Source organism: Euleptes europaea, chromosome 6 (genome assembly GCF_029931775.1).
Source record: "Euleptes europaea isolate rEulEur1 chromosome 6, rEulEur1.hap1, whole genome shotgun sequence".
Lineage (NCBI taxonomy): Eukaryota > Metazoa > Chordata > Lepidosauria > Squamata > Sphaerodactylidae > Euleptes > Euleptes europaea.
Window position 1 is genome coordinate 15,417,678 of NC_079317.1, and position 24,006 is coordinate 15,441,683.

The following is a 24,006-nucleotide window of genomic DNA, read 5'->3' on the forward strand; positions in this document are numbered from 1 at the left end:
GTATTTGTCTATCCTACCTCCAGAACATAAACTCTCTTTGGCAGGGAGCCTGTCTTTTCAATGTACACAAAGCACTCGGGGGGACTGACATAGGCTGGCATTAGAGAGGGGTATATCAACCTTACAACACCCATTTCAGTCTTTAAGTGGGGGAGCTAATTTGGTCTTAATACGTACTCCCAGCTAAGGATCGTTCTTCCCCCCAGCGCCAACACCACATAGAATTAGAGTCAAGCAAACATCATTCTGTTTGCCGTTCATGAGAGAGAGAAGATCTCCAGTTTGCTTCCACAGCGACGAGCACAACACAGGCCATCCAACGACACGAGGCAACACAACACAGCCGTTTCCAAACAATAAACCCTACCTGGGCTAACTCAAATGTCGTTCCTCTGCAGCTACAAGCCGCCAGCAGACCCACCTACACAAGCAACTCAAATGGTTGCTTGGAGCAACGTGGTTGTTGGACGCACCGACGGAGCATGATCCAAGAAGAGCCCTTCAGGAGCGCTTCCAACATTGCAGAGGGTACAATCCTGAGCACAGTCCCTGCCGTGATTGCAAGAAATGCTGGGGTGCGCCTCTCAGATCGAGCAGCACACATGCTTGGGGAGGGAAAATGTCTAAGACCAGCCCTGGCAAGATGCTGTTCTACTCCGAGAACTGTCCACTATTACCCCTAGATCTCCTAGTCTCAGCCAGTTCAGAACCAATCAGTATGGATTTAAAGGGAGGATTTTTTTGTGCCACTGCACATCGCCTTCCACTTACAAACACTGAACTTCATTTGCCATGCTCTTCCCCTCTCACCCAATTCATGGCGATTGTCCTATAGCTCTTCACAATCCACTTTGGTTTTTCACCATCCTGAATGATTTCATATCATGTGCAAACTTGGCATCTGGACTGCTCTCCACCTATTCCAAATAATTTATGAACCAAATGAATGGCACTGGTCGCAATACTGGTCATGGCTACTAGTCAAAATGGATACTAGTCATGATGCATACCTATTCTCTCCAGGATCAGAGAAGCATGCCCATTATATTAGGTGCTGTGGAGCACAGGCAAGATGGTGTTGCTGCAGTTGTCTTGTTTGGGGGCTTCCTAGAGGCACCTGGTTGGCCACTGTGTGAACAGACTGCTGGACATGATGGGCCTTCGTCTGATCCAGCAGGGTTTTTCTTATGTTCTTACTGATCCTTGTGGGAACCCAATGATCACTTCCCTCTATTGCAAGAACCACCCATTTATTCCTGCTCTCTGCTTCCCACTTTTAATCCTTACAAAGTCCTGCCCTCTTACCCCATGAGTCTTTGGTGAAGTACTTGTCGGAAGGCTTTAGGAAGTCCAAGCATGTCTACTGGGTTGCATTTATCCACAATGGTTAAGAGCGGTGGACTGTCCTTCACATGAGCAGTGGACTTTAATATGGAGGACCAGATTGGATTCTCCCGCTCTTCCACTTGAAGCCTGCTGGGTGACCTTGGGCTAGTCACAGTTCTCTCCGAACTCTCTCAGCCCCCATCTAACTCACAAGGTGCCTGTTGTGGGGAGAGGAAGGGATTGTGATTGTAAGCTGCTCTGAGACTCCTTAGGGTAGAGAAAAGCTGCTGCTGCTTCTGTTCGTAGGACTCCGAATCAGCCATGCTGATTCTCCTTCAGCTGGCTTTGTTCCTCAATGTGCTTATCAATCCTATCATTTTCTACTAGTTTAACCAGACTAGATGTTAGGCTAACTGGCCTGTAATCCCCTCTGGACCCCTTTTGAAAAACTGGGGTGACACATGAACACATGAAGCTGCCTTATACTGAATCTGACCCTTGGTCCATCAAAGTCAGTATTGTCTACTCAGATCGCCAGCAGCTCTCCAAGGTCTCAGGCAGGGGTCGTTCATATCACCTACTTGCCTAGTCAAGAGAAGGTTGAGGGGAGACATGATAGCCATGTTTAAATATTTGAAGGGGTGTCATGTTGATGAGGGAACTAGCTTGTTCTCTGTTGCTTCAGAGACTAGGACACGGAGTAATGGATTTAAACTAAGAGAAAAGTGATTCCACCTAAACATTAGGAAGAACTTCCTGACGGTGAGGGCTGTTCAATAGTGGAATGCACTGCCTCGGAGGGTGGTGGAGTCCCCTTCTTTGGAGGTCTTTAAGCAGAGGCTGGATGGCCATCTGTCGGGAGTGCTTTGATTGTGGGATCCTGCATGGTGGGGGGAGGGTTGGGGTCACTGGGGATGTGGGGGGGAGGTAGTTGTTAATTTCCTGCATTGGGCAGGGGGTTGGACTAGATGACCCTGGTGGTCCCTTCCAACTCTATGATTCTATTATTCTAGTCCCTTTAACTGAAGATGCCAGGGACTGAACCTGGGACCTTCTGCATTCCAAACAGATGCTCTACCACTGAGCCACAGCCTCTCCCCCATTTGCCACTGTTATGTGCCCACAAGACCTGCTCATTTACATGGCAACAAAAAGAAGTCTCTCCAACCTGAGGTTGGTGGGGTTCCATGGTCACCCTTGTCCAAACCTCATGGAAATCATGGCCGGAGGAGGAGATCAGAAAACTTGGCCTTCCTGTAGCCCTTTCAATGCAGCAAAATCCCAGGAGGCCAATTGTTTCTCATACACCCACAAGGCCAGAGACTGCCTTGGAGACAGTTCATCCTACCTAGAGCCTTCCAAGGACAACCACTACCACAAGTTGTCAAGGCCCCAGAAGATTATGTTTACCCTGAAGTGTGATGGTTCTTTATTTCAAAATACCTCTATCATTTGTTTGTTATCGGTAGGCCCTGAAGACCTCAGAATAGCTTCATGAGTATGTTATGAGGTAGGTATTTTGCCCAATAACATCTGGGGCTTTGAGCATAGGTTTACCCCAGCCAAACACCATGCTCCAACACCAATGGCTTGAGAAGCCCCCCCCCCACAATTAGTACCCCATGTGTGACACTGTTGTTATGTGTTGCTGAATATAGTTACTCTACCATGCGGAGGGGCTGTGGCTCAGTGGTAGAGCATCTGCTTGGCATGCAGAAGGTCCCAGGTTCAATTGCCGGCATCTCCAGTTAAAGGGACTCGGCAAGTAGGTGATGTGAAAGACCTCCACCTGAGACCCTGGAGAGCCACTGCCGATCTGAGTAGACAATACTGACTTGGATAGACCAAGGGTCTGATTCAGTAGAAGGCAGCTTCATGCGTTCATGTGACAAAAACAAACAGGCATTCTGTGGCACCTTAAAGACTAATACATTTTACATGTGTTTCTCGTGACGTAGACCCTAGTCCATAAACATCTGTGCCAGGAAAAGAACCTCGTTACTTTGTGATATGTCACAGTAGCTCCAGAGATGCAGCAACAGCAAACAGGAGTCTAATGGGACCTTGAAAACTCAACCAATTTTTATTCCAGTATAAGCTTTCCTGGACTCGAGCCCATTTCTTCAGATGCGGCCACAAAGACTCCAGATGCCACAAGACCCCTGTGTATTTTTTTCCTTGCAACAGACTAAAATGACTTACTCCTCCGGAACAATTACCAACATGAGAGACACAAGAGACACTCCGGAGCCCCGTGGAGAGTTTTTATTATGCATGCGACAGCCTCAGGCACTGATATTACGAGGCAAAGGAAGTTCTGAGGCAAACGGGGATGGGAACAGCTTAGTTCCGTTCCTGCTCCTGTGGGATCAAGTAGGATCTGGAGGGGAGAAAGCGGCATCCTGCTTGGTTCACAGCAGTGACAACAGCTCGGATCCTCCCCTTCTACAGAACATGGGAGGGAACGGTATACTCTGTGGTTCCACACGGATAACATGCTCTTACTTTGTCTCACCTCTAACAGTGATCTTGGGAGCAGCTGTCACTGTGACTTTACTTTCACACAGCAAACATTTCTCCTCAATGCACCAATTTTCTTTGTTATTTAACTGTTAACTTTATTATGTCATGGAACTCAGGCAAATTCAAATTCAGTTCAAAACCTTTAATGGCATATATATAATATCGACCAACACAGTATAGTGATTAAAATATTGAACATCAAATACAGGCAAAATTAGGAACAACAATTTATCCCCAGTTCCCTTTTTGGCGAATCCTTATAGCATTATTAAGAAATTTGGCGATCTCCTCGGTTATATCAGGAGAAGTATCTTGCAGTATATGATGTTCTTTAGCTTGATCAGACAGGCCCATCGGATTTGTGAAGATGGAATCAATATACTTAAGCCGTATATCTGAATAAAACGGGCAGTGAAAAAGGACATGCCAAACTGATTCGACGTTTTTCAGTTCACATGGGCAGAGTCTGTCATCATAGGCCACTTTTTGGAACATGCCATATAAAACCGCTGATGGGATAACGTTAAACCTAGCCAAGGGAAAAGCTCCTCGCAGTTGTGGATTTTTTAAAAGGTGAAGATACGAAGCTATACCACCAACATTAAGTAAAGGCCCTAGCCTTAAGGGGGAACAACTTTTATCAGCTGCGCGGAACTCAGGCACTGTTCAGGCACTGACCAGTAGGATCACCACCTGAAGAGGTTCCAAAATAAGGAAACCCCCCCCCCCAAAAAACACGAGGATGTTAAGAAAATGCCTTTTTTTTACTGATATCAGAATATTAATAGTACTGTAGTTCATTAGACTAGCTTGGGGCTTGGATCCAGACTAGTGTTTCCTTAGGCTCTAGGATTATCCATTTGTGGAACACTATTTTCACTGCCCTGTCCCCCGCAGCAGCCTGAAATGCCCCCAAATTCCTTTACCTAAGGGTTCCCTCTGCCCCTGGAACAGGATTTCAGGGGGCATTTCTGACTGCTGCAGGAGGGACAGAAAGTCATGCTCTGCGGGCAGAAATCCCTGCACCCACAAAAACGCTCGTCTGGTGCCACGCCCTTCCTTGCAATGCATCAAACGTAAGTTGCTTTTCGCAATCTCTTCTTTCCTCCGAGTATTTCCGATCATATAAATAAACAGCCCCGCGAAATAAGGAATCACAGGCAAGCCTATGGAGCAGATAAGATTTCAACAAAGCTGGCATCCAACCACATCCGTCACCCACCAGCTTCTGCAGTTTCCCAACACACGATACGTCTGAGAGGCCGCTCATAAGTTCACTATCTGAAGAGGGAGAGAGTGCGGTGAAGTCACAAACATCTTGTGGCGACCCCCATCATGGGATTTACAAGTCAAGGGAGTGGCAGAGGGGATTTATCATTGTCTCCCTCCATGTAATAACTCCAGTCTTCCTTGGTGTTCTTCCATCCAAATACTAACTATTGGCCAACCCTGCTTAGGATCCGAGCTCTGATGAGATGGGAATAGCGTGGCCATCACAGGCTGCTCAATCGGGGGGAGAAAAAACCCTCTGAGATGGGCATCCCTGACAGCACATGTACATGAAACACCAGTCCTTTGTTTAACAGCAAACCCATAAGAACATAATAAAGGCCATGCTGGATCAGACCAAGGTCCATCAACTCCAGCAGTCTGTTCACACAGTGGCCAACCAGGCGCCTCTAGGAAGCCCACAAACAAGACGACTGCAGCAGCACCATCCTGCCTGTGTTTCACAGCACCTAGTAGGCATGCTCCTCTGATCCTGGAGAGAATAGGTATGCATCATAACTAGCATCCATTATTACTAGTAGCGATGAACAGCCCTCTCCTCCATGAACGTGTCCACTCCCCTCTTAAAGCCTTCCAAGTTGGCAGCCGTCACTACATCCTGGGGCAGGGAGTTCCACAATTTAACTATGCCTTGTATGAAGAAATATTTCCTTTTACCTGTTTTGAATCTTTCACCCTCCAGCTTCAGCAGATGACCCCGCGTTCTGGTATTAAGAGAGAGGGAGAAAAGCCCCATCCACTCTCTCCATACCATGCATAATTTTATAGACCTCTATCATGTCTCCCCTCAACTGCCTTCTTTCCAAGCTTTAAATGAACTTTCCCGATTGTCACCCATAGTAATACTCAAGGTCTTTATTTTCCCCAGAAGTCTACATTTCTACAGGCTTGCTGCATAGCCTCCAGAAATTCCACACACCGCACCGTTGAAGGGCTAACTCGGTATCTGATGAGTCACGGAATCCATTTGCTTCTACTGACCTACTTAACTACTAACCCAGTTATCTACTATCCATCTGTCAAGTCGGGTTTTAAATCATGCCAACTCTGCGCAAAGCTACTGTGCCAGTTATTCCCAGAGGGACGGGGTGAGTAAATGTTTCTTAGCTATTAAAAATAGAAAAACCGGAGGAGGAGTACATCGGCGACTCAATAGGGAAGCAGTGCCTGCATTTAGCAGCCAAATCAAGCCTCAAGTTGACAGCCCTTGAGGACCGAGCCACTAATATTTCAGCAACGGCTATTTTAAAAAATGTATAGTTCTGTTTTCGAGCATTTTCCCTTCCCTCCGTGAAGTTGTAAAAATGCTGATCGGCACAGGGTAATCAGGTTTAACAGGTTAGAAATAATATATTCACCTAGCGTTCTTAATTCGTCACCGCCTTCTTTCATGGAATCTGAATCCCTGTCATACCGGACTACGTTTTTTTAGGCTGATGCTTTTAACCTGTTTCTATGGTTACTGCCCAAGGTCACATCACAGAAACCTGGACGGCCCAGCAGTTCAGAAAGACAAAAGGCAGTTCGCATCCTTGGCTGCATTAAATAATTTATGAATATTAGAGCGCTCACGTGGAGAGAGCAGACAGAAAACCCGACGTACCCCTAAGTCCAGGGGTCTCTCAAAGGTGGCACAGAAAGGACACCAGCGATTTAGAGTGCTTTGACGAATTTTCGTTCGGCACACACACACAAAATATTAATACATCTATATGTTTTGACCTCAGATTTAGAAGGCAACTCGCTCTCATCTATCAGAAGGGATGGAAGGAATCCAAGGAGAGAATGCAGCCCCTGGAAATAGTCCAGAGAAATGTTTGATGCAGGAATAACAATTACACTGAGCCCCCTATAGCGAAGGAGGATATTAGAGAAATTCAGTTCTCAACTAGGGTACCGGGGGCGGGGGGATGACTGCCAACAAGGGGTGTTATGTTGAGAAGGTTTTGAAAGAAAAAGAAGGGTTTTGGAAGAGGAAGAGTTGGTTCTTACATGCCGACTTTCTCTATCACTTAAGGAAGAATCAAACCGGCTTACAATCACCTTCCCTTCCCCTCCCAACAGACACCCTGTGAGAGCTCTAAGAGAGCTGTGACTAGCCCAGGGTCACCCAGCTGTCTTCATGTGTAGGAGTGGGGAAACCAACCCAGTTCACCAGATTAGCGCCCGCCGCTCATGTGGAGGAGTGGGAAATCAAGCCCGGTTCTCCAGTTCCACCGCTCCAAACCCTCGCTCTTAACCACCACATCATGCTGGCTCTCCACTCTGCTCCCCTGCCCACCCAATTTCCTTTGGGGAGGCTGGTGGCTCAATCCTGTGTATAGCTACTGAGAAACATCCAACCGTATTCAATGGGGCTTACTCCTGAGGTAAGGGTGTGCAGGTCTGCAGTCCCAGCATTCACATTTGGGGTAAAAGTGATCATTGTATACAGAATGGAAAAGAAATTTCAAGCCAGTCCAAATGGCCAGGGACCCTGAAATCATTTCTCTCTCTTGCTGCTTAACTATCTTGCTTAACGTCTCTTTAGGGTTAGAAAGAACTGAGATTTATCACTTGGTGTGGACTTTTAAAAGGAAATTCATGGGAGATTGGTCCTTTAAAGCAGGGGTGGGGAACCTTTTTTCCGCCAAGGGCCATTTGGATATTTACAACATCATTCATGGGCCATACAAAATTATCAACTTAACCCCCCCCACGCGCATGCGCGCATTCTGGCCCTGCCCCCTTTAACCCCTCCATTGTCACCACTTCCGCCCCCAGCCCTCTTGTAGGACAGAGGGAATACATTTCTCCACGGCCCAGGTGGGAAAGGGTTAACACGGTTTCTTGGGCGCTCCTAGCAGCTCCATAGCTAATGACTCTTCTGCAAGGGGGGAAAAGGTTCCTTTTCTCGGCAAAACCAATTCACATCTGCCTTGAATAGAGGCCATTCCTGTCTGTGGGAGGGGGCGGATCACCAGTCTTAGATTCTTCTGAGCTAGAGATCTGCCAGGATCTACGAAGGGCCAGACCAAATGATTTCGTGGGCTTTAAACGGCCCCTGGGCCTGACGTTCCCCACCCCTGCTTTAAGGGCTATTAGCAGTGGCAGATAAATGAATTCTCTATAAAGATCTGTTGCACTGGGGCAAGCAAGAGAGAAAGGTTTTGGCTTATAAGCCTCTTCTCTCAGATAAGCCTTGTGCCCTGCTTTTAGGCCTCTGAGAGGCAAATGGTTGACTCGTGATAGAAACAGGATACTGGAGTAGTTGGGCCTTTTCTCAGATCTAGCAAGACTCTTCTTATACTCTTAATTTTTGTTTGACTGTTTTCAGCAAATTGAAAATCAAAGAATACATCGCATGGGGTTGCACTGAGAAGAAATCTTTTCCACCACCTTCCAAAATACATCCTTTGGCTTCCACTGGCTAATGGCGTGAGGCTCACTGGTATGGATTTTGTAGAGAACATAAACACACGTGAAGCTGCCTTATACTGAATGGGGCCCATTGGTCCATCGAAGTCAGTATTGTCTACTCAGACTGGCAGGGGCTCTCCTTCACATCACCTACAACCTGATCCTTATTGGAGATGCGGGGATTGAACCTGGGACTTTCTGCATACCATGTAGATGAACAAGAATAAGAGTTGGTTTTTATACCCCACTTTTTCTCTACCTTTAAGGAGTCTCAAAGCAGCTTACCTTCCTCTCTCCGCAACAGACAACTTGTGAGGTAGGTGGGGCTGAGACAGCTCTAAGAGAGCTGTGACAAGCCCAAGGTCACCCAGCTAGCTGCATGTGTAGGAGTGGGGAAACCAACCCGGTACCAGATTAGAGCCTGCCGCAGGGAGTAGGGGAAAGGGTACTTCCACCAAGGCAGCACAAGGATTCCTAATGCAAGCTTCACTGCAGACATCAGATCATTCAAAATGCCAAAATAGGGAGGGAGGGAGGGAGGGAGGGAGGGAGGGAGGGGGAGATCTGTTTGCAGAAAATTTTGCAAGCCCCCTTTTTCTCCACCTACCCACACCATCCCTACACAGCATGAGAAGCATTCGAAGATCCTTGCAAACGGCTAGCCCCCTACCCCCCGGAGACTCACAACAAATAGCCGGGAAAACAGTTTATCAGAACAAATGGAAGCATCTGAGCTTTGGAAGGAAAAACACATTAGTCATTTAGTGGTTGTGCTAATATCGCAACGCCTTTCTTGCCATTTCATTAGAGGCGCGCGCTGCTCCGATACCCTAATCATATGCTCAGTCACTGCTCAATCAGCATCCTGAGTCCTGACAAGCTGTCCTATCAAGCCCGCAGCTGATAAGATGTCTGCTCTCCCGGTCACCTCAATTATTGACTGTATTTTATGGTCAATCTAACGGCCAAACACGTATCAGCAAACCATCAGGTGCCTGTAATGGGAGAGTGACCCTCAGTTTATGTGTACCATTACTGTTCATTAGTGAATAATTAGATTCTTTAATCCGCAACTCGTAGGCATGCAAAAATACGACTGAGCATCCCGACTCTAGAAATTGTCTAAGGAATGCTTCTTTTGAAGATAAAACATCTGAACACAGTTCTGGGCATTTGAACGCTGTGGGCAGAAAATGTTACAAGTGAATGAAGGACTCAGAGCTACATGGTATCCTTAAGAAGGTTTTTAATCTCTAATTTTTTTAAGTTTTGAGGCAGAAAATATGCTTTTCTTTTTTGCATTTCATTAACTAAAGAGGAAATACTATTTCTTTCTTTACACAGACATGAAGCTGCCTTATACTGAATCGGACCCTTCGTCCATCAAGGTCAATATTTGCCTACAGTTACAGGTAAAAATTAAGGTTCCAGAGGGAGGGAGGCAGGGAGTGCAGAAAAATCTCATTTGTAAAAAGTGCCACTAATTAGGAGGCAAAAGGGTCCCAAACAACAGCAGAAGCAGCTGCAGAAGAAGAAGAAGAAGAACCACCACCACCACCACCACCACCGACTAGGTGGCATGTTGGATTTCCAGAGCAACTCCAAATGGATACCCAACACTGCATTCAAGTACTGGAGGAGGTGGTAAGGGAAGGAAATGGAGCCAGAGGGGAGAAGTAGGGGCTGGCAGAAGGAAATGCAATCCACGCATTCTCGCTGCCCCCTCTTCTCTATATGGAAAAAAACTATTTCAATATCCCAACATTCCGTCACACGTTGGAGTTACCAACACTTAGCGGCAGAGATACAACTGTAACTGCAAAAGATTGTTGTCACCAAGGACAGGCTTAGCCCCCACCCCACTAGGAGCTTCTTAGGCTTCCCGTCTACCTAGGCCCAGCAGGGAATTCCCAGCCCTAATCTCTTACCCTTGAGAAATCGAGGAGCAGGAGGAAAAAAATGGCCTCCATGGTGACGCTCTAGGAATGTCCATCAGTCTCTATGGTCTTTACCACAGACATTAGAGTACAGTTCTAGTCAGTCTCCCAGAACCAACCTCACATCCTTCCCAAACTCCACGCTCCCTAGGCACCATCCCCCAAATCTCCTGGCATTAGCTTTGGCAGTGTTGGAGATCCTAGGTCTTCTATCTAAGTTATGGTTGCTAGCTATTGGGGGGTGGGGAGAATGAAATGGTACTAAAACCATAGAGTTTTGTCCAAATCCTAGAGCACTGCACCAACTTCACACTGGAAACATAATGTCACTTCTGTGTATTTGCCAGAAGCGATGTTGCGCCACCAGCATGACAACATTTTTTAAAAAGTTATCCTCCTACCTGTTCTCAGCAGGCAACAAACAGAAGATCTGGTCTCCTTAATCTACGTTAATGGTTACCATCTACTTTTATAAAGACATGAGAAGTGCTTTACTTGGTGGGACCCTGTTGCAATAAGGGCAAAATCTCAGAGCTCACTAGCAGGGCTCTGGGTGCTGGAAGGGTTTTGTGCACAAAGCATAAAGAGAGGCACTCAACATGCTTGCGCCATGATGTTTTTTTTCCCTTCAAGCCAGACAATGCCACCTAGAGCTGAATTCTCCACAATTAAAAATAATTTGTATGCACGTCACCTAGGACTTCATTACTCAAAACGCAGAGTTGTAAATGCACCCAGGAATCCATGACGAGAGACAACATTACTCCAAGATCTTTTGGAATGGAGCATTTTACAGCATATTACCAGATATCTCATCCATCACAGTGCAAACAAGAGGCCTGGCTAAATTCCCATTTGACTTCATGATAAGCACTTAAGAAAACTGTATTTACTTAGAGAATTTATGGGGTGCTTTCTAGCCTTCAAAAAAGTTCCCAGAGCAGTATGCTAAGAAACAATAACTTCCAAAATCAACTGAAACCAATTACAGTTCCAAAAAGAGGCCACAATGCACATGTTGTTGTTGAGTTAAAAAACTAAAATAGAGCTCAGGTCGGCCTTTCAAAGCCTTGGAGAACAAAAACTCAACTCAGAAAACAGGGCACCGCCACTGAAAAAGACCCTCCCCCCTTTCTGAGAGCCACCATGTTACTCTCTGAAAGCACAGGAACTCTACAGAGAGGAGGAGGAGGAGAAGGAGAAGGAGAAGAAGAGTTGGTTTTTATATGCCAACTTTCTCTACCACTTAAGGGAGACTCAAACCGGCTTACAGTCACCTTCCCTTCCCCTCCCCACAACAGACACCCTGTGAGGTGGGTGAGGCTGAGAGAGCTGTGACTTGCCCAAGATCACTCAGCTGGCTTCATGTGTAGGAGAGGGGAAACAAATCCAGTTCACCAGATTAGCCTCCGCTGCTCATGTGGAGGAGTGGGGAATCAAACCCAGTTCTCCAGATCAGAGTCCACCACTCCAAACTACCACTCTTAACCACTATACCACGCTGGCTCTTATGTTCAGGCAAATTCATAGAGCGGATGTGGCATCCTTCAAGCACTTCTAGTCCCAAGTTGTCGAGGGCTTTAAAGTAGAAAAACAGCCCCTTTTCATTGACAACATCTGCAGTTCTAACTCTGGTCCTCCAACACAGCCACGTTCACGAAGAGTGACTAGCCCAATGTCAACCAACCAACTTGGCACCGGAGTGGGGACTCTGGTCTCCCCGCTTTTAGTCAGGCACTCTTATCTCCGCACCACACAGACTCTCATTAGGTCTGAGCTTTTTTGCAGCTTAGCATTAATAATTGCGTAAATCGTAAAGATGAAAACTACCTTATGAAGAACGACGCCGCAGCTGAAGTACCTGCAGAGACGCCAGCAGGAGTTATCAAGCTCTGAGAAGCCAACGAACTGCCAGTCCCATTCTGGTCAGAGTGGTTCTGTCCTGAGGTGATTTGAACACTAGAACCTTCTTTCCCACACTCCGCTGTTGTTGCTTCCTGAAGGAAAACCAAAATTGAAAGCAGGTGTTTATAAATATATTCACTTGGGTGAAGGAGTTAAAAAAAAAATTCCCCTCTGCATGTATGTTATATACTGCCCTGGCCAGGAAGGGCTAAGCTAGCCTGACCTTGTCAGATCTCAGAAGTTAAGCAGGGTTGGCCCTGGTTAGGACTTGGATGGGAGACTACCAAGAAATAACAGGGTTGCGATACAGAGGAAGTCAATGGCAAACTTCTGTTAGTCTCTTGCCTTGAAAACCCTACTGGGTTGACATAAGTTGGCTGCGTCTTCATGGCACTTTACGCACACGCATGTTATGTACCCCCAAATCGCTTCCAACTTATGGTGACCCTATAAATTGTATGACCCTATCAATTGAGTATTTGGGTTTTGACAAGAAGAGGTAGAAGCCCTTGTGGAAAGGATAGAATCAAATGAAAAGTGACTCCAAGTATGTGTTCCTCAAAGACATGGGAGAGGACAGTATTTCCAAAGGTAACCAAGAGATATGGCAAAAGAATTGGGCAGAAATGGTAGACGTTCTATCTTTGCTATGTTCGACCTGATATGTTGGCAAGACTCTCAGGAGAGCATATCAGAAAGACAATCAGAAATATAGGACTGAACAGAAGAGGATGTAAAAGCCAATTTGGGGGTCTTTATCAGCAAATCTTGGGAGTTCTACCATTACCATCTTTCAGTTTTAAGGACTTTATAGATCATTTGAATCTATTATTCTGCTACATGGTTCCTTATCCCACCACATCTGCCAGCCGAGCAATTTCTTCCCCCAAAATAAGATCTCCCTGCCTTTCCTGTTCCCTGTAATAAGTAATAAAAGGCAGGCGTGTCGGCAAAGGCCCTGCACCGGACAAGGTTAAAACCATGACCAGAGGCAGACAACAGGAATAATACGGAGACCCTTTGTTATAGGTAATGCACTGTTAAACCGTCTGACAAGCATGAAAACATGGGAAACGATAAGCAGAACCCTTTTTGTTTTACGGCATTATCCACAGGATGGCAGAACGGTTTATCTGCTTCAGTTATAACTGTCAGAAATTATTTCTCAGCCACGCATCATCTGCAAGCGCTGTCCGTTTTAAGAGGAACTTATCCAAACAGGCGCATTTGTAGCCTCTTTCCGCCTGAGCGGCCAGAAGAAAAAAGGAAAAACATTGATTTCTTTTTAGGAAATATAATAAATAAATAAGCATCATAAACTGTGTATGCGCACAAGCACATATATACCCTGCATTTTATCTAACCTGCCTTTCTCCCAGAGTTTTGTTTGGCTTTCTCTGTTCTTCCAGAAGATATATAACCCACCCGGAGCCCAGCCTTGGCTGGAGATTGGGGGTGGGCTAGAAATCAAATACATAAATAAATAAAAATATAGATACAAGGTTCTAAAAAAGAGTATTTTAGAGAGAAGTGTCTGACACTGGATCTTTAGCTGTCTGTGCTGACACCTCAACTTAGCACACACACAAAGGCACATAACACTGACACGTTAGCAACTGGGCTGTCATAAACTAATATTAGCTAAAATTGCGGGGGGGGGGGAATTGAGGGGGTGCCTGATCAAACTGTGACAGCAAGAACAACGAAGAATCTTGAGGCAACTGAAAGGCCCAGCATGGTGTAGTGGTTAAGAACAGTGGTTTGGAGCGGTGAACTCTGATCTGGAGAACCAGGTTTGATTCCCCACTCCTCCACATGAGCAGCGGACACTAATCTGGTGAACTGGACTTGTTTCCCCACTCCTTCACATGAAGCCAGCTGGGTGACCCTGGGCTAGTCACACTCTCTCAGCCCCACCTATCTCACAGGGTGTCTGTTGTAGGGAGGGGAAGGGAAGGTGACTGTAAGCTGGTTTGATTCTCCCTTAAGTGGTAGAGATAGTCGGCATATAAAAACCAACTCTTCTTCTATATTGTGATCTAGGTTTTGGGGAACTAGAACCAAAAGATTTACAAAAGCTGAAGGAGTCTGGCTCGATCTCTTATGGAGAATTATGAGACATTACAGGTTGAGTATCCCTTAAAAGAACTGCTTGCGACCAGAAAAGGTCCATATTTCGGATCTTTCCGTATTTTGGAATATCTCTGAATGTTTGCATATACATAATGAGATATCATAGAATCATAGAGTTGGAAGGGACACAAGGGTCATCTAGTCCAACCCCCTGCACAATGCAGGAATTTCCAAACTACCTCCCCCCCACACCCTTAGGGACCCCTACTCCATGCCCAGAAGATGGCCAAAGTGCCCTCTCTCTCATCATCTGCCTAAGGTCATAGAATCAGCACTGCTGACACATGGCCATCTAGCCTCTGCTTAAAAACCTCCAGGGAAATATCTTGGGGATGGGATCCAAGTCTAAACATCTTTATACACATAGCCTGAATGTAATTTTAAACAATAGTGTACATTGAACCAGCAACGGCACTGCTGAGGGCCTGTTAGTAATGCTTGCATGACAGCTCAAAGGGTCCAGTTTTTGGATCAGTCCAGATATCGAATGTCCGGATAAGGGATACTCAACCTGTACTTAGAGGTTGGACTAGATCTAAGGAAACCCGGGTCCAAATTCCCGCTCACCATGAAACGCAGTTGGTGACTTCAGGCCGGTCAGTTGTGCTTCTACCAAACAGGAATTACAGGTTTTTTGAAGTCTAGTATGGATTTTCTTTCTTATTTTGAAGTGAGCCTATTTACCTCAGGCAATACCAGGGTGTGTGAGAGTGTATATGTTCTCTCTGTCTCTCTGATCCTGTGGAAAGACTGCCTCCGGCCTAAGTAGAACATCTGGCTTAACACAATGTGGTGGTAAGGGTATACTGCTAAGATCTCCGAGAGTCAGGACTAAATCCCCAATTTGCCATGAAGCCTGCTGGGAGACCCGAGGCCAGTCACACTAGCCTAACCCACCTCGCATGCTTCTTGCAGAGATAAAAGCAGAAAACCTGGACTTCTTTGATGCATCGCTGAGCTCCTTAGAGAAAGACAAGATATCAAATGAACTAAATAATGCGTGCAAACTCCTCTATCCATCTAATTTACTAAAAGGAATACACGAACCCAGTATACAGTCATCCAGAATATTTATACGCATTATAATGCTTAATTTTCCTCCCCCTGTTGTCACGGTTTTAGCCAGTAGTTATCTCCGGTACTTGGCATTAAATTTTATGGTGCACGTGGCCCATCCCGACCAAGTGACATTTATGTCATATCCAACCCTCATAAGAAATGAGTTTGACACCCCTGCTCTAGACTGAATCTTGAGTGCCAGATCCACAATCCTACCCTATTTAACCTACAGCCATGCTCCAGTGCTGTACTGGGCTTGCATTCCTATTTCTAGTCTCCACATTTCTGACTCTTAGAACCAACTGTAAGACAGCCTTCCCCTTGCAGCTCAAATAACGAGGGTTTGAGAGTTATCCCCCCATGTCAAATTTGAAGTTAAAAACCAGGGGAATGAGATAAGGACTGGGGTTGTAGTGCTGGGGAAGGCTGTTTCAGTTTTTTCCTCCACCAGCCTCTGTGTCATTCTCTTTACCCCTGGAAGGAGCCATGGCTCAGTGGTAGAGCAGGTCCCAGGTTCAATCCCCAGCATCTCCAGGATCATAGGTAGGTGACATGAATGACTTCTGCATGAGACCCTAGAGAGCCGCTGCCAGTCTGAGTAGACAATGCTGACCTTGATGGACCAAGGGTCTGATTCAGTAAAACTTTCATGTGTTCATGAGCAGTTCCTCAATGGAACAGACTCCTTCAGAAGGTGGTAAGTGCTCCTTCCCTGGAGGTTTTTAAGCAGAGGCTAGATGGCCATCTGTCAGCAATGCTGATTCTATGACCTTAGGCAGATCATGAGAGGGAGGGCATCTTGGCCATCTTCTGGGTGTGGAGTAGGGGTCACTGGGGGTGTGGGGGGGTAGTTGTGGATTTCCTGCATTGTGCAGGGGGTTGGACTAGATGACCCTGGTGGTCCCTTCCAACTCTATGATTCTATGTGTATTCCCCCAACCCAAAGAGGCCATCCCAGGTGGCTTTTAGCCCCACTTGGGGAAAAGGAAGATAGATTGTGCTTTCCCTATGGAGGCTTAAAGCAGCGCATGAGGCCATTTTAATCAGGGAAATTGCAAGGAAGGGAGGATTAACCCCATCCCAGCACCAATCTATACTGAGGACACACACACACTAGCGCCCATTTGAGGCTACATTATTCATTGGCTCCTTTAATCAGAGATTGCCAGCATCCTGTGCCATTTGGCCCTTAGACCAAAGTGAAGTCCCAGAAGCACAGGCAATTAAAATGTCTTCACAGTGACATGACTGTGGGCAGTGCCTTTTCGAGATGCTGGAGGAAGCAAAAGATAAGTCAATGTTGCCGCCCACCAATTACAATTAATCAATCTATCAATTAAATTCACTGAAGGTATCACCTAGTCCGACCTGGGCAACATGAAACCAGATCTCGGTCCCCCATCCACCTTCCCACCCCAACAGCTGGGTCACTGAGAAGCTTACAAAGGAGAAAACTAAAACTGATACAGTATAAAATCCACTTTCCAGCCAGTTCAACCCCTTCCAGCCCACTTTTCACCGCTGAAGTCGGGTCTTCCAAACATCCAATTCTACAGCAACATGCAGGTAACAGAGTAACTGCTTGGCACTCTTTGATGTATGCAATCATAGCAGAATTTCCCCCCTCAATCTAGAAAGTTCTACCTCACATGGAAAATTTTGAATACCTTTTTAACATTTTTTTTTTCAGTTCCACTTTGGGAGTAATAAGATATGGTGTCCCTATTCTTGATTCTAAGGATGGAATTCAGACCCTCCAACCTACAGCAATTCATTATAGGCAATGTAGATCTAGAACTTCCTTTTGCGTACCACCTCACCACAAGAAGTCATTTACTGTCACGTACGGTTACTAATGCCCTGACCTGGATGGTGTGGCTAGCCCAATCTCATCAGATCTCAGAAGAAGGTTTTTAAGAAGACCCTTTAAAAACCTTGGAGGTTTTTAAGAAGAGGTTAGATGGCTATCTGACAGCAATGCTGATTCTAAGACCTTAAGCAGTTGATGAAAGGGAGTATGGAGTAGGGCATGGAGTAGGGGTCACTGGGGGTGTGGGGGGAAGGTAGTTGTGGATTTCCTGCATTGTGCAGGGGGTTGGACTAGATGACCCTGGTGGTCCCTTCCAACTCTATGATTCTATGATTCTAAGTTAGCCCGGGTCAGCCCGGTTAATACTTGGATGGGAGACCATCAAAGAAGTCCAGGGTTGCTACGCACAGGCAGGCAATGGCAAACCACCTCTGTTTGTCTCATGCCTCAAGAATCCTATGGGGTTGCCATAAGTCGGCTATGATTTGACAGCACTTTCTACCACCATGGGTACAAATAGGTACCAATGTGTTCGGTGAGCACTATTTTAGGAAAAGACTGCTAAAACACAGGGCCCAGGAATTCTTTTTAAATGCTTAATTAGACTAGATGCTGCAATACATATTTGTCACTGGGGTTAACGGCTTCATGAATGATAATATACGGTGTTCCCACCATCTGAAATACTACTCTGACATTTCAAACTAATTAGTTAAAATAAATTTAGGCAAAGAGAGACAATGTTGTAATGAAGCACAAATGCAATTAAATACTCCCCGGGATGCCACCAAACTTTAAATTTCGTGCTGCCATAGATCATGTTTTATAACCATCTCCTACGGTGACATGCTAGAGTTTTCCTGTGGTTAGTTACACACGCTGCTTTACATTCATACCAGACAGACAGACACAGGGAATCTTCTGATCTAAGAGCCCGTTTGTACAATATCAGACATCCTGTCCACATATGCAGGGGAATGAGGTGGCAGAAACTGAGGGGGTAGCAGAATAGATTGTACCACTTCAGACTGCAAGTGTAGGAACATGGACGATCACATTTTGGAACACTCCCCCATGTTAAGAACTCCCTGCAAACAGGAAAAGCCTGGCGAGCAAAGACGTAGAATCTTTTTGCACGCTGCAGTTGTTTTTGTTTTTTAATTTACAAGGATCTTTTTTTCTTAAGGAGCATTCCAAAGCTGGAAACCTCCTACTTGCAATCTTCAGGCGTGCTATCCATGTTATAACCTCATGGTCCTGCATGTGAGAACCAGACTATTCTAAATAGTACTACCAAGTGTGTGCAAAGTGCCATCAAGTCACAGCCGACATATGGCAACCCAGTAGGGTTTTCAAGGCAAGAGACTAAGGGCGAAAAGGCACGGTCGCTTTAGCCTCCTTTATTCCGTTTCAGCCAGGATTCAGCCAGGATCGAACACATGAGTTTTCGCCAAACATGCGTTCAATCCTGGCTGAATCCTGGCTGAAACGGAATAAAGGAGGCTAAAGCGACCATTAGTTTTCGCCCTAACAGAGATGGTTTTGCCAGTGCCTTCCTCTGCACAGCAGCCCTGGTATTCCTTGGTGGTCTCCCATCCAAATACTTACCAGGGCTGACCCTGCTTAGCTTCTGAGATCTGACGAGATCAGGCTAGCCTGGGCCATCCAAGTAGTAGTTCCTAAAAACTGCCATGGTAGATAGATGCCCTGAAACTCTTCATTAGAAAGCCATTCCACAGGGATGGCTTCATCTGTGTATTATTTGCAGGGATCCTATTGGCTTGGATCCTGCTGAACATTTCAACTGACTGAAGGCTGTCTTTTAGCTGAGCAGGACACTCTGACCTCTCCCTTCCTGCTGTAACCCAAAACGTTCCCCAAAATGCTGTTCCTGGGGAAAAGGGGACCCCAAGAATAGTGTTAGGATAAAGTTGGAGGTCTGCAGCAGGAGAGAGGAAATGGCAAAAATCACTGCCCCTTCTGTCAGTGGAAATCCTCTGTATGATCCAATGCAGTGCTTACTGCCTTAGAATAATTTAATAGGTTTCAAAGAAAGATACACAGGAAAGTGGGTTTTCAGAGGCTTGTGCTAGGAAAGCTGAACTGCAGGCCTTAATCAAGCAGATGGAACATTATGTCCTAGCTACCCAAATTTAAATGATTGCCACTCCCATCTTGAGGACTAGAAACCAAACAGAAAAGAAGGTGAAGGACAACTGTGACCACTATGAGGAAAGCAGGGACCAGATAGACATAGACATGGTTTTAAGGCAACAAGAAGCTAAATATATCCACCTGCTGAACATGGTATCTCCAAATGGACATAATAATGAATTAGACTTGACATGTTTTATTTAAGAAAGGCTAGGTAAGATACTGGAAATAGAATAATGTCCCTTTAAGAATCAGGGAGTCGGCTACCACCACAGCTGCGGATAATTCAGGAGTGCTTTCTTTTGGAGCTAGAGAACATAGAGTGGTTAGAGAACTCCGCGTTCCTCTCATTGCAAGAGAAAATATACTAACTGCCTTGGAGTAAGTAGAATTTTTTCTCATATCTGTAATACATGGATATAACTTAATGTATTGTTTAGAATACCTTGGAATATTTAAATGGAAAAATCGCGGTTACATTGTAACGCGGAAGTTATTTTGTAGAGCGATTTGCTTCTCCACATTTATATGTATGCCCACAGATAATAACTAATAGAATGGATATATATATTCGAATACGTTCTGATGAAGACATAGGGTCGAAACAGGGCATTAACCCGGACCCCTGTAATATACACGCCTCGGACTGGATGGTTCGCGAGACCCCAACTTCATACAGCAAGACGGTGCACTAAACGGGATACTGCTCCACGTATGCACCAAACAACGAGTCGTCTAAGCAATTAACTCTGGATGACTTATATATGGACAATGACAAAAAAGAAATGGAATATTGTTATAGATAGGAAACACTGTATATAATAGTTGTTCACTGTACATATAATATAGCACTTTTTGCAACACTAATTGGGCTTGGTTCTGCTGTTTATATAGAGTGTAACTAATGTTACAGCAGGCTGATTATTTGTTTTGCCATAACCTCCAGGTAGTAGCTGGAAATTTCTCGCTATTACAACTGATCTCCAGCCAATAGAGATCAGTTCACGTGGAGAAAATGGCCGCTTTGACAATTGGACTCTCTGGCATTGAAGTCCCTCTCTTCCCCAAACCCCGTCCTCCTCAGGCCATGCCCCCAAAATCTCTAGGTATTTCCCAACCCAGAGCTGGCAACCTTAATGAGGAAACAAAGCTTGATGAAAATATGTCAGACTCCTTGGAGCTGGCAGTTGTGTTTTTATTTTTATTTATTGATATCCCACTTTTTCCTCCGTGGGGACCCAAAGCAATTTACAACGCTATTCTCCTTTCCTCCATTTTAGCCTCACAACCACCCTTCAGGTAAGTTAGGCAGAGTGTGATTGGGACAAGGTCGACCCTGGCCAGGACACCACACTAGCTCATCTGTGCATAGAGCCGGGTCACCAACAGCCAACATTCTACCTGCTCACGCAGCCCATGAAGATGGTCACATTGCTGATGCTCCTTGTATTTTCATGAAATTCTGATACTTTCGCAACTCGTTTTAATAGAAAAGCAATGAATAATAAATTCAGAACAAACACCTCATGATCGTGCATGCCAACTCAAGGTTGTCACTGTATTTACTTCCACTGCAAAACTGAAAAGTCCGTCCAACATAGCAACAGAAAAGTGACAGAAACGCACCACAAAGATGCAGAAAAACCAAATTCGTAACAAACTTAAATCCCTATGTTTATGAAAACCCTGACCCTGACAGCCCAGGCTAACCTGATCTCATCAGATCTTAGAAGCTAAGCAGGATCAGTCCCTGTTAGTACTTGGATGGGAGACCACCAAGAAGTCCAGGGTTGCTACGCAGAGGCAGGCAATGGCAAACCACTTCTGAATATCTCTTGCCTTAAAAACCCAAAGGGGGTCGCCATACGTCGGCTGCGACTTGAGGGCATATTTCGGAACTACTATATTTATGAAACCATATATATATAAACCAGTGTCATCCTCCCAGGTCTAAACAGCTGCTCTATGTCACCTTCAAACTTATGTTTTCAAAAGCAGCTAAGGGTGAAGACAGATGCATGCCATCACTATATGTCTGTCTTCACCCTAAAGTATCTGGGTTGCCAATTGCCCAGTCAGTGATGGCCAGATGGCCAGCTAAGGGTGAAGACAGATGCATGCCATCACTATATGTCTGTCTTCACCCTAAAGTATCTGGGTTGCCAATTGCCCAGTCAGTGATGGCCAGACTGACAAATTTACTGAGTAAAAGATCAAAGGAAAAGTTTGAAAGAAAATGGAAACCCTATTATGACTGTGTGAATATGTAAGGCTTCTATAGCCTTCTCTTTATTGAATTGTAGCAAGTGTAGTTGATAAGATCATGATCTCGAGAAAATATATGTAACGTGTCAGGAGTAAGTAGATGAGTTAATCATATACTTCTTTAAGGCAAACAATATTATAATAGGTAACGGTATAAATATAATGGAAGTAGTATCAAGAGCAAAACAGAGATGTTTAAGAAAGTTAGATATGAAACACTATGACGCTCTTTACATGATAAGAGAAATAAAATCGTATGAGTTAATGTTAATGTTGAATGCATAATTAAGAAAATAAGAAACTAAGATGAATAGATGGAGATAATTATCTGACAGCTGACCCAGGCCAGAGCAAAGCACACAATGTCATGTTTTATGTGTGATATGTGTTTTGTAGAATGTATGTCTGATGTTTTACTTTGTATGTTGTGTATACTTGTGCATTTGTAAGTTTTAAGTTTAAAACAAAATAAAAAAAATTTGAAATAAAAACAGAGCCTGAGTGTGTGTGTTTTTTTTTTTCAATTTAATTACCTTCTCCAGGGATACGCCATGCAAACCACTCAGAATGTATAGGAGCCAATATCAACACATTTCCACAGCACAGGGTTGCTTTTCAATTGTATACATATACACACACCTTGCTCTCCAAATGTGATTTGCATCAATGGGAGGGAAACTTTAGAGAGCGTGTATTGATTGAGTGGAGGGGGCCCCCAGAATGAAGTCAGGCTTGCCAAGCAAAATAACGCAACTACAGATGATCCATATCACTCTACTAAATCTTTAATTACTCAATTAACACCCCTAAAAGTCAGAGGTTAAACACGTTTTGCCATGTACTGACAGAGGAAGAAATGCAAGACTTAAAAAAAAAAACTTGAGGAATTATTTTCAGCAGTGATTTAGTGTGGAATCCGAGGCACTCTATCGAAGTCAACGGGCTCAAAGGGAGTGCTTAGGAGTGTGCTGCCAAAGATGGGACAACAGAGAAGGCCTTCGCCCCTTTCCCTGGGACGTAATTGTGCCCACCGTCCTTTGTAATGCAGGACTTGTTATTGGCTATCCTAGTTCAAATGAAAGTGTTCCCCATGGAAGCAATAGCAGCAGCAGCCACTGAAGGTTTGGGAAGACTAGTCAACATCCAGGCTTGTGGTTCCAGTCCCCCTTCAGGGTAGTAAGGTTGCCAACCTCCAGGAACTAGCTGGAGATCTCCTGCTATTACAACAGATCTCCAGCCGATAGAGATCAGTTCACCTGGAGAAAATGGCCACTTTGGCCATTGGACGCTATGGCATTGAAGTCCCTCCCCTGCCCAAACCCCGTCCTCTTCAGGCTCCACCCCAAAAACCTCCCACCAGTGGTGAAAAGGGACCTGGCAACCCTACTTCAGTTTTTCCTTCTTTTTATTACCCCCTTCTCTTTCTCCCTTCCCCCCTACCCCGGGCTTTCCTTCATTTCTTTTTATTCCCCGCCTGTGATTTTTTTTTTTTGCAAAGTGAGGAGGAAGGTGTTGTTTTTGGCTCTGCCTCCTGTGGCAGTAGGGTTGCCACGTCCAGGCTGGAAAATACCTGGAAATTATATTTATTTATTTTTCAAATTTATAGCCTACCCTCATTCCCAGCCAAGGGCAGGTAATAACCTTTAAGTTACATAAAACCATAAAACAATAATTTAAAACATCATATTAAAACTATAAACCAGGAGGCTTTAAAAACAACTCAGACACCACCATTTTGAGGGCGGGGTTTGGAGAGAGAGGGACTTCAATGCCATAGAGTCCAATTGCCAAAGTAGCCATTTTCTCCAGGTGAACTCATCTCTGTCGCCTGGAGAGCAGTTGTAATAGCAGGAGATCTCCAGCCACCACCTTGAGGTTGGCAATCCTATGAGGCAGTCATTTTGGGGTGACACTCTGCATCCTCTCTCAAAATCCCAAAGGTGCCTGCAGGCTCAAAAAGGTTGGGAACCCCGATTCAGGCTGTCCATTGTTATGATACGTTTTAAACTGCTAACATTCCAAATAATTTTTTTGGGAATGATCTAACTGTTGATGCACACACACATATACAAAGAACAAGCATGGCTGCCACTTTTAACATTTGGTTTGTGCCTAAATAACTGGGCAGTCGCAGAGATGTACAGGGAGCAGAGACAAGCTGGGTTGCTTTAAGGAGCCAAATAAGAACTTTAAAACCCAAGCGAA

The 24,006-nt window shown here is 45.1% G+C and overlaps 1 protein-coding gene across 1 annotated transcript in view; it reads right to left on the bottom strand.

The window, feature by feature from the left end:
• KIF26A (kinesin family member 26A) overlaps positions 1-24,006 on the bottom strand; it is a 194,649-nt gene that overhangs the window by 65,119 nt on the left and 105,524 nt on the right. Inside the window, exon 3 of the mRNA XM_056851244.1 lies at positions 12,306-12,472. Coding sequence (XP_056707222.1) covers positions 12,306-12,472 — 167 coding nt within the window. The remainder of the gene's footprint in view (positions 1-12,305; positions 12,473-24,006) is intronic.